The 10,668-nt window shown below is 39.5% G+C and overlaps 2 protein-coding genes across 4 annotated transcripts in view; one reads left to right on the top strand and one right to left on the bottom strand.

Moving 5' to 3' along the window:
* Positions 1-5,576, top strand: part of LOC107268185 (disintegrin and metalloproteinase domain-containing protein 10) — an 87,180-nt gene extending 81,604 nt beyond the window's left edge. For 2 of the 3 annotated variants that reach the window (XM_015740699.2, XM_015740698.2), the window contains one exon: positions 711-5,576. In XM_015740699.2, coding sequence (XP_015596185.1) covers positions 711-871 — 161 coding nt within the window. In that variant the 3' untranslated portion in view covers positions 872-5,576. The remainder of the gene's footprint in view (positions 1-710) is intronic. The other variant, XM_015740700.2, reaches the window with a different exon arrangement.
* A 67-nt stretch (positions 5,577-5,643) lies between these two features.
* Positions 5,644-10,102, bottom strand: LOC107268184 (membrane-associated protein Hem). The gene is made up of 2 exons (XM_015740697.2): positions 10,003-10,102; positions 5,644-9,922 (listed from the first exon to the last, which is right to left on the bottom strand). Exon 2 carries the CDS (start codon positions 9,774-9,776, stop codon positions 6,408-6,410), a length of 3,369 nt encoding a protein of 1,122 aa, XP_015596183.1. The 5' UTR covers positions 9,777-9,922; positions 10,003-10,102; the 3' UTR covers positions 5,644-6,407.
* Positions 10,103-10,668: the final 566 nt, after the last annotated feature.

Below are 10,668 nucleotides of genomic sequence, written 5' to 3'. Positions count from 1 at the left end.
GAGCAACTCCCCCCCCCCGGTCTACGCAAAAAAAAATGTCTTCCCTTTGCATAAATCCGCAATTACATCAGTGTTTTCTCCTGTTTGCATCTTCCTCACATTGATCGATGCGCCTCACTACCGACACTTTGTTCTATGAGCTGCAGAGGTGAGCTGGGGCCTATTTTATATTCTAGCCATCGAGCGAATTCACGAGAGCGATATTGCACTCATGTAGTAACAGAATAATCCCTTATTGTTATAAAAAAAAATAGTTAAAAAACAAAATCGCTTCATGTATTCGCTCCACCATAGTAGCGGTCTCTGTTAAACAACCCATGGTCCTACCTAACGTAAATTTCAAGTAGCTTCCTAACAACTAGTCGCCATTTTGCAAAATAGTACGCTGCTTGTACATAAAAGTAAATTAATTAATAGGCAGCCAAGTATGTTTATACCTAACTCTTTCTTAACAAATCACCATATAGAATAAATCCTAGTAATTTTTTGTTATCTGTTATACAATAACCACCCTTCTTGCTCCTCAAATTGGGTTTCATTCAGTACCATCTCAAAAGTCCCATTATGGCTGCACCTTATTCTCTCTTGCTACTAAACTGTCTTTGTTCTCTAACACCACGTCTTGTCGTATTCAAACCATTTCTCTTCCAGCACGTGCATTCTTTCTGTTCGTTACGTTCACCCTGTCTGTCTTTCTAAAATTTAAACAGGCTATCGCTCGGTTCCCACAGCTAGTGCGCCACCAGCCAATAGTACAGCAGCCAACCACAGTCGTAACAACCACCCCGGATTGTACGCCGGCGCCTATTCGGGCTCCGGGGGAGGGGGGAGGGGCACAGCCTACGAGATGAGGCATCACAACAAGGTCTGATGATCTACCCAGGGTTGTGCGAACTTCAGAAATTGTTTCCGGCGTCATCATCTCCTAGAAGATCCATTTACGCGTGGACATTGAGAAAATTCCATACCCAGTATCAGGAGTGGAAAGTTTTTGAGAAGAAAAAGAAAATAATGTTGCGGAGAAGATAATGAAGAAATTAGATTTTTTTGTCGAACAAAATCGAGGCATCTCGGGATTCCTTCGAGCGTTAAGACTGTTTTGCAAGAGATCGTCGAGGGTCTCCTGAATCCTCGTGGAAATACGAACAAGAGAGCATCAATTGCGATTTTTGACGATTTTTTCGGAACGTACCGGAAGTCACGTGTGACCAAGTATCTTCGAACTACGGAATTAGCATCTCGGACAAGGTTGTATTGTTCTTGTGCGACGACCTACTCGATGTCGGAATCGCCTGTCCTTTGTGCTTGGTGAAAGGTCGTTGCAGAACGTGACGTCACTTAAATTGTGCTTTTTTTAAATATGATTTTTTAAATTGTAAGCGTAATCGTGCGATTATTGATCAATTGGAGATCAAATTAGACAATATGTATGTATGATTGAGGGAGGGTTACAATCTTTCTTAAATGTAAGGGTGGATTTTGATATGGATTGATGATTAATTAATCGACCAAGGTTTGCCCCGTTTTCGTGTGATGCACTGGAATGTCGTTTGTTCGCGTGTCGTACGATCACAGCCAGATCATGCGGACGCGCGTTATCTTTTTCTTTTTTTTTTCAACAGCTCATTATCACGAGTCTCGTTTGCCCATAACTTTCAAACCGGAAACTGAAAACGAATCTAACGAGATCTATTTGTAATTCTGGAATTCGACGGTGCGCTTGCTTTTATTTCTGCTGTCGATTTTATGGGCATTTTATCGATGGCAACCGTCCGCGATGCATAGGGCTAGGGGCCATACTTGTACTGATTGGATGTGATTCTCTAGAGCTACACTAAATAATTAATGAGAGCGAAGATAACGTTAATTATTTATAAAATCGTGTTCTACGTCTGTTGCGACCTTTCGACCTGACAAACGGGACGCTCAGCATTACCAAACTATCGCAGGTCATTCACTTGATCTCTGTACCATTGTAGAATAATGATTAATGATATGTATTATTCTTATACTAATTTTTATTAGCCAATTGGGAGCGAAGCTGGATTACAGCCAGCGGAGAAATGACGATAAAAAAAGAACAAGCGACATGAAAAGAGAAGAAAAATGCAAAAAAAAACAATTTTATAGTGATACTCAATTTAATCGAATCGTCGCGTTACGATCGCGCTATTATTATTATTATTATTATTATTAACGGTTCAATTATTAATTATTAATTAGTTGACTATTGCCGATGAATAATTTATCGTTCACTGTCGCGATTATTGTAAATTATATTTAAAATAGCGTTTAATCCTCGTGGTCGCATTACCGGAGGGCTGCACCGGTTTTCGAGAGCTATCGTTAATTAATTAATGAGTGAATGGATCATGCTCACGGCACGGCGGACCAAAGAAAATAATTAATTTTTCTCCTTTCCCTCTACGTTTCATTTTTTTTTCACTTCCTCTTATCCTCGGGTTGCATTTACATTATCTCTTCGGTCTGTCGTTCTCGAGCCGACTGCTGAACAAAATTAAGAAAATATTCTCGTTGCGGCCCACCACCTTTGATATCTGCACCACCATTAAGTGATTTAAATGATATCGATTACTACACGATATACATATAATATTATATAGCATCGCATAGCATCCCATTTAAATCAAAGGCTGATCAAACATATTTTTATTTAAGATTTCCATTATTTTTCTTCCAATTCGTATGCCGTTGCGAAGTGGAGAGGACATCCAAATATACACGAACACAATACACAGTCGCAAACACAAATTACACAAGGCGTATTTACAATTATTACTTTTTATCATTAATTATTTTTTAACGCCATCATTATTGGCGAAATTTTACTTATTAGCTACTTATTCATGCCAATAACAACCAGTCCTGTTTTCTTTTTTAAAGTAAATATAACAGTGAGCCGCAGCATCCATTTTGCACATTTTTTGGGGCATAAGTAAAGATCCCTATTGTGTAGTTTTAATAACACATGCTTCACTGTCTTTTCGGTTTTCATTTGGTATTTTTTTTTACTTTTGCAAAAACCCAGACACGAAAAAAAAAATTCTTTGCCAATTTACACGTCAAGTTTTGTACTATTCGTCGACGATTTATTGTCTGCTTTAACTTTCTGTACAAGACAGATAACCCAGCTGGAAATATCGCAAGATACTATTTTTCTATATGACCCGCGAGAAAAGATGGACCGTTATTAATCCTCTTTAGTGCTAACCGTCGAGAATTCGTTGGGTCCATACAATGTTTGCCAGGAATTTAAACGATAAACTTGTATCTGCCGCTTCTATTACTTTATTTATTTTTATGTTTTTTTTATAAAGTTCCAAGGACTTTTTTTCCCATTCACTTTCAACCGTATTCTCGTTCAATCCTTTTCATATTTTCCCTCATACGACTCTCCGAAAATAAGATCTGTTAGGATAGACAACAAATTTGTGCGAATCCGGCGTCGTGCTACTCCAGTCAAAATGAGATGCAACCAGGCAGTTCGAATGAGTCTGACAAGCTGGGCTTTGGAGTTGGGATCCAGTTTGCGTTTGAACCGCAAAAATCGCGACTGACAGAAGAACAAATTGAGCAGTTCGTTTTTGCAAATGTTTTTCCAAATTGTGACAGACATTCGTCTACACGTTAGAAAGACTGGAGCGATATGAGGATTTAAGTAGCGTGAGAGAAAATTAAAATAAATTTGAAAAAAAAACAGAAAGAGAGAGTTATGGGTATTTAATATGTAAAGCGAAGAACCAGCATATATATATAAGAAAATGAAAATCCGAGTTTGCGGGTCGTGTGGGTAATGTACAATAGACGCAATGTGATTATTAAGCGGATCGTATGAAATCATATGAGAGAGTACACCTGTGTAAATATACCGATATGACATATAAATATATATATATATACATAAACGATAATTATAATGATAAACTCGTAAAGCGAATAAACAAAATACTTGTTTTTTATATCAGATATGTATAGCGAAATATTATTCTGTATTTTGTAATCGGGACGGACGGTATGATATAACGTGATGTATGCCTGAGGTGCCGTAAGACATCTCGCTGAAGGGTTTCGAATAATTAAATAATAATAATTTCGAGACCCATCAGCGCCAAAACGAAATAATCTTTTTTTAAGAAATTCTCGTAGCGCACACGAGAGACGCCATTGGCCACATTCTCCCGAAAAGCCTCGTCGAATAGTCGTAAGATACAAACCGATTGCGTTTACACCGATCAGAGAGCCAATGTTAGAAGATAACGAGGGTTCTGAAAATAAATTAAAAATGGCGGAAAGAAAAAAAAAGATAAAAGCTCAGAATTAATATTTCCGAGCGCACAGCACGTTCGGCGAAACGTCATAATTTTCTTCCAATCCACTGCCACACGGTTCGATTAAAATTATTAAAAATCGTTTGATTGCTATTAAACAACCTGGCAATTCTATTATAGATTCTATTTAATATCTGATCGGATCGGATCGCTTCCAATTCACTGCCGGAAAGCGTCGGAGTCTCGCTGGTTTCCGTTTTCGCGTTCGTCGCTCGCCCACGATACACGCTTCCGCCGGGATACGCAGGACCCCAGACGCCATATTACTGGTCCATTTGTTACGTAACGGGAGGAACGCCGAGAATGGGGCCAAAACTCTCGCGCGATTAGTTCAAGAAGTCGCTTGCGTGCGTTAGACGTGTGACGATAAATTTTACTTCATTTGCCAAGCCTTCTACTTTTATATTTTCATCCATCTCAATTGATTATTGCTGCTGCTGTTTCAGCATCTCCCTCTTCCGTATCCCTATTCCTTTCTCTCTGTCTCCCTTGTTTCTGTGTACGAGAAAATCATTTATTATACCTATCTATTTACCTTGACGTTCTATCATCTGTATCACCTGTGCTTAAGCTTCGTTTCTATCGTGACGCGCGATAAACACTACTGTACACTCTATCACTTGTATATAATGTTAGAAAGGAAAAGAGGTGAGGAGAAAAAAAAATTGAGAATTATATTTTTTCTATCGATCCAAAAACATGGTGACTTATCAACAAGATCGTGCAACTCGGTTAGTTTCGTTTAGATTGTAATAATTTTGTTTTTTCTTTCACGTTTGTCGTCACTCTCTCGTGCAGTGGATACCGAATTTTCTCTGTCTCGACACTTTCCGGTTGTTTGATTTTCTTCTTTCTTTTAATTTTGAAAAGTTGCCTTTGCCTTGACGAACAATTTCCTCCTTCTTTCTTACTCTCTATGTGGATTCTTCGAAATGTTAATTTTTCTCGTTTTTCTTTCGTTAATTGTCTAGAATTTTGGATAAATTACGTTGATCGACTCGACTCGCGGGATTTGTCGTATGATTTCGCATAAGCATGATAACTGACCAATTGCCTGAACGTAGCTTAAGAATCCTTTCACTTTTTCCCCAAAAAAAAAAATGTTTAGGACGTGGCGTGTTTTAAGGATATTATAAATAAAATATGATTGTGAATATCTCTTGTGTTACGTTAATGTGATTAAAAGAACATTGTAAAGAATTAAATAAAGCATACATTTTACATTTATTCGATTTCCACCAATGTCAAAGTCGACCACTTACGTTATAAGGATAAAAATATGATGAAAAATGTATTATTGGTTTCGTGACGCCTTTATTTATTTTATAAACTAGTATTATAAAATAGTTACAATGAAAAAATGGACGTTTCTTTCCGTACCGTCCAACAGGGTAATGACATGATGAAATTTAAATGAGGCTACGCTCCGTCGCAAGGATTGCTTATAAACTAAAATCTAATGGATCCACATAGATTCTTTGCTCTTGTTATTCCATGTTTTTATTTATGGAAATCTAAAGTATACTACCTAAAGATCGACTTAAGGGTCGTTTACGTTCATAGAAAATGCATCGACATCCGTTCTACACCGGATGCTCATCATAATTCAGCTACGAGTAGTTTAAATAATAATAAAATACGATATCTTTCCGGCTGTAACACTGAGTAATCACGTGTAGACCTACATGACAGCGAATGAGCATGTCGATTGAAGTTAGGATAATTGTTAAATTATATTTAGCCTCGTGCGATTGATCAATCGCCATTGTATCATCAGCATGAAACAAAACGGACACGTACTACAAGAATCGACCGAATGAAGACACGCGTCTGTACATACACGTACGTATATAAATCAGCTAAATAAATAAATTAGCCTCGGCCGATCAGCGAGATTTCGAATTTGATTTTTAACACTCCGGATACTCGATCTCGAAGCGATACGATTTTTATCCACAGAATCATTTTGGCATCTCGTGGATTATTGAGTAAGAAAATAGTCCCGTGGTAAGCGAGGACGTGGTACAACTCCTTTTACATTTATGACGGATAAATCCTTTAGGGCTGAGAATGTTCCATTTTGTAGACATCATGGTACGCATTACGTATGAGTGCGTAGGGGAAACAGGATTCCAGAAGATCCATCGTTAGGAAAGGTGACTCCTGGACAATTTGATCCAATAGAAGATACACAGATTCGCGATTTTTGGTTGTCTCTTTGTCAGCTTCCTGACCGAGTCGCAGTAGACTGGAGGATGCCAGTGCCAGGAACTCCTTCATCCTATCCTCGATGTCGTTCTGACCGCATATTGTGAACAGCGCACCGAATATATTATTGATAGCAGTAGCCATGCAGTGTATGTTATTTGAATGGCCTTCCAATGAAGCTCTGTAGAATGAATTCTCGTTGCGAGCTAATTTAGGGATGGAAACTGCAACGAAGACCATGAGAAGGCAAACTAGAAGATGCTCGTCCTCGTCGACCTCAGGCTTTTGACCTCTTAGTGCAACCGTTAGAGTAGGATCCACTTTGCACGTTAGACCAGCTGCTGACGTCATTTCCGAAACGACTCTCATGGGATCCCCCGAAGGAAGATGATGTCTGAAATCCAGGATGGAACTCAGAAGGAAAGGTATGCGCTCTTCAAGAACGTCTACGAGGGCGGATTGAGCCAATTGTCGGAAGCTCAGTATGACGCCAATGATGGTCACTCTCTGGAGAACGTTGTCCACATGCTGAAGCTTCTTGAACTGTTCCTTCATGACTTCCGGCTTGTCAAAGTTTGTTCTTAGAGCGACGAGCACGTCTTTGTTACCAGCCACTAGCTTCTTCAGCTCCTGTACCTGGCTAGATATGTGCCACATGAGTGTTTCATTCAGCATCTTCATCCCGTATGGACCAATAAGTTCTGCCAATGCTCGAAGTTCATTGATGTCTGAGAATTCTTCAGCGTTAAATGGAATCGCTCCTTCCACTGAAAGACTAACGAATGCCCTCTGGTTACCAGAATAACAGATGTTACCTGCGCTGACTCTTCTTAAGAGAACTTCAGAGTACCACTGGGTATACAGGGCTGCGATAGTCTTCTCGCCATGACTATCAAGGGCTTGAGTCTGTTGTAACAATGCATTATTAAATACCCTGGTGATGTCTATGTGGACGTAATTCTCAACTGTCTGAAGGACGTTCATGTAAGCACGGACGCTGACGAAGAGTTCAGATGGCTTAGCAATTTCACTGGTATCTGAATTAAACATGACCATCCCAACAAGAGCCCTTGCGAATCTATTTTCTAAATGTTGATGAAGATATTCTCTAGGTGCAAATGTATACTCCCAGACGTTGATCGTAGGACAGTAATTGATTGCGTAACATAGTTCAGTAAGAGCCATGTGTAATTTATCCATCGTGGTAAGTTCCTCTCTGGTCTTTCTGTATGATTCGATACCAGGTTTATGAATTTCATACATGTTTTTCTTGTTCTTATCTTTTTTCTTGCGATTCACTACTTGGGATATCATTAAAGCGCAGTGTTTTGGCAGCAGCTTGTCACTCATGTTACATTGCTCATCGCATATGGTGGTTATGATATTTTTGGCTTCCTTTGCCATCTCATCTAGAAACATGTTTACTACTGATAAACTTCTCTCGCGGATGTGATGACGTTCCTCAGGACAGAGCTCGTGAGTGCAACTTTGAAAGTGGCTGCAAATTAATGGGAAGGCTATGATGTAGCGATTCTGAGCAGGGAATTCCAAGCACATGTGAAATTGATCCTCGAAGATTTTACTGTAGAAACAGAAGATTGACAGGTCAGATGTCTCTACTAGCATCTCATCCAGATTGTCTACCATTTTTGTGTGGAATATTACTGTGTCCATGAATGAGGCAAGTTCTCGATTGTCGGCGAGATTCATATTGCACTTGGCGATCGACATGTAAGCTTGTAGTCTGTACCAATCGAGTCTGAATGCCCGGAAGTCGAAGAGTTCATTGTCCTCGACTTGTTTGACGGTGACGCTTGCTATGGTAGAGCACATGTCGCTCAAAATTGCACCTTCGTCCTCGGGACAGACTGGGAGATTCTGAATCATTTGATGAAGCGCAGGTGCGTCGAATCCTGAAAGGAATTGCACGTAGTAACGCTGAAGGACTTGAGAATACTTCCTGACCAGGGCTCGTAACTCCTCGCAATGGAATAGTAATTCGGGGAGTTGTCTGTCTACCAAATCTTCACTGCCACGACCTTTTCCTTTGCCTTGGATGGGAGGATTTTCACCATGTCTTAGAAGCCAAAGGACTTCATCCCTGGCATGTGACAATCCCATGAGTACCAGTAGTGCTTTTGGTCCCAATAGTCCTGGTTGATCGGTTAGGATTAGGCCAAGTTCCTTTAGAGCGGTACGTAGAAATTTCCTTCTCTCTCTGTGCCTGTATCCAGCTTTTTGTATGGCTTGATTATAACACTCTTTCACTTCGGACACTCTCTTGCTGTAACCCTTCATACTTTCGAAGAAGGCTTGTACATACTGGTGTATGTAGATTACTTCGTCTCTAAATAATGCCAAGACCCAACTAGATTCCAGAGCTGTAGTCCAAAGTTTGCCAGGTTCTTCCTGGCTTAGAAATGTGTGACAGAGTGTAAAGCCTAGAATAACCCATCTTTCAATCCTGTCTAAGCTTAAAGTTTCACACGACATTGTATCGGTTGCCGCTGCTTTAAGAATCTGCCCAGGACTACCAACCAAACTTAATTTTTGATCAGCTCTCCAAGTATCTGCTGATAGATTTCTACCTGGATATATTAACCATAGTGAAGTGAGAGCATTTTTCAGAAGCTTGGAATGTGGTACAAATTCCTCAGATAATTTTTTCAACGGAGCATCATAGTCCATGATCATTTGCCCCAAGCGAGGAAAACTCGGATCGGACTGGCTATGTACCATTTCATGTGCTGCATTAAATAAACCCAGAACAGCTTTGCGGTCTTCCACTTTTGAAAGCAGAATCATCAAACTCACATACGTAACGACTAGGTCCAAGTATCCTTTGGTAAGATCGAAATTAATAGTAATATCCATATGAACCCCACAGGCATCCATTGTTGTAAGGAGTTCGCAAACATTGTCTTTGAAGTCCAGGAGGTCAACAAAAGTGTAGTAATATAATGAGAGAGACTTGATGATCTCATTGCGAAGATTAGTGATAGTCTGAAGTCCTTTGATATCTATATTAGGGAATTTCCTGACGATAGACTTAATTGATGATTCCAAAGTCTTATCTGATAAGAATCCTGGCTTGGATTTGGCATCGCCACAAGCTTTCTTGATATTGTAGATACGTGTCAGCATACCAACACCACGGTCATTCAAAATAGTGAGTTTCTCAGCCAGCTTCTGCTGACTTGGCACAATAGGACGTGCCATGATGCTTCACAATTACAGCAGAAACGAGTTTCTTCACTAAACTGTCATAATTCAATGACTTCAATGTTTTTGGATGACAGCAGACCCCACCCTGGGCTGCTCCCTGAACACCGGATGCGTTCCGACTATACCAAATGGTTAGTCTCCTGCAATGAAATTTCACGTAAAAGTCTTATAAAAGGAAAGTAACTTTCAATCCTTATATATTGATCCACAGAATACTCACTGTTCTTCTTAATTCATGTTCAACCAACGAAAAAATGTTGACATAACAAACAGCACTGTGTACACTGGAATATGTTCTGAAATTAAACTAGTTACTAGACTTGCGCAATAGCCAATAGCCTGACGAAAATTCCCTAGACAACAGTGCTTCGAAGGAAGTCACCGAAATATCAGAGAAACGTATTTTATATAAGGAATTTTCCTCAGTTGTATATTATTGCATGACACATAAAAGTTATTATTCCCCACAAATATTTTATTTATTATTAATTTTATGTTGCAGAAGCGACAAAGTAATTTTCTTTTTGTCAATGGTGAAATGGCACCACTGTTACAATTTGAAACTCAAAGCGTCAGGCGTGACGCACTACACTAAAATAAAAACATTGTATAAAGAAGCGTCGACCCGAGAAATATTCGCAAAAGCCTCGAAAAGGAATGACCTAGCATGAAAGTCGGGGCAACGGAGGCAGACAGGGAGATATGTGAGTTATTTCAGTTATCTGTTACAGGAAGAAAAAGGAAGATAGTATAAAAAAAGTTACCAGTGGATATATGATAATGGGTATAATCCCCCGATATCTTATCCTTTATGGGTGTTATTCGTTTATAAGCGCTTTTGGATCGAGTTCAATTCGTCTCACCCCAAAATCCGTCTAGCCATGAA

The sequence above is a fragment of the Cephus cinctus genome, unplaced genomic scaffold, assembly GCF_000341935.2.
Source record: "Cephus cinctus unplaced genomic scaffold, Ccin1 Ccin1_scaffold0494, whole genome shotgun sequence".
In the NCBI taxonomy this organism is placed as follows: Eukaryota; Metazoa; Arthropoda; class Insecta; order Hymenoptera; family Cephidae; genus Cephus; species Cephus cinctus.
The sequence above is the reverse complement of the archived record's forward strand: the minus strand, read 5'-3'. Positions and strand labels throughout refer to the sequence as shown.

What these genes read in the sequence shown, in the direction of transcription:
- LOC107268184 (XM_015740697.2), bottom strand. Translation starts at nt 9,776, where the DNA reads ATGGCACGTCCTATTGTGCCAAGTCAGCAGAAGCTGGCTGAGAAACTC.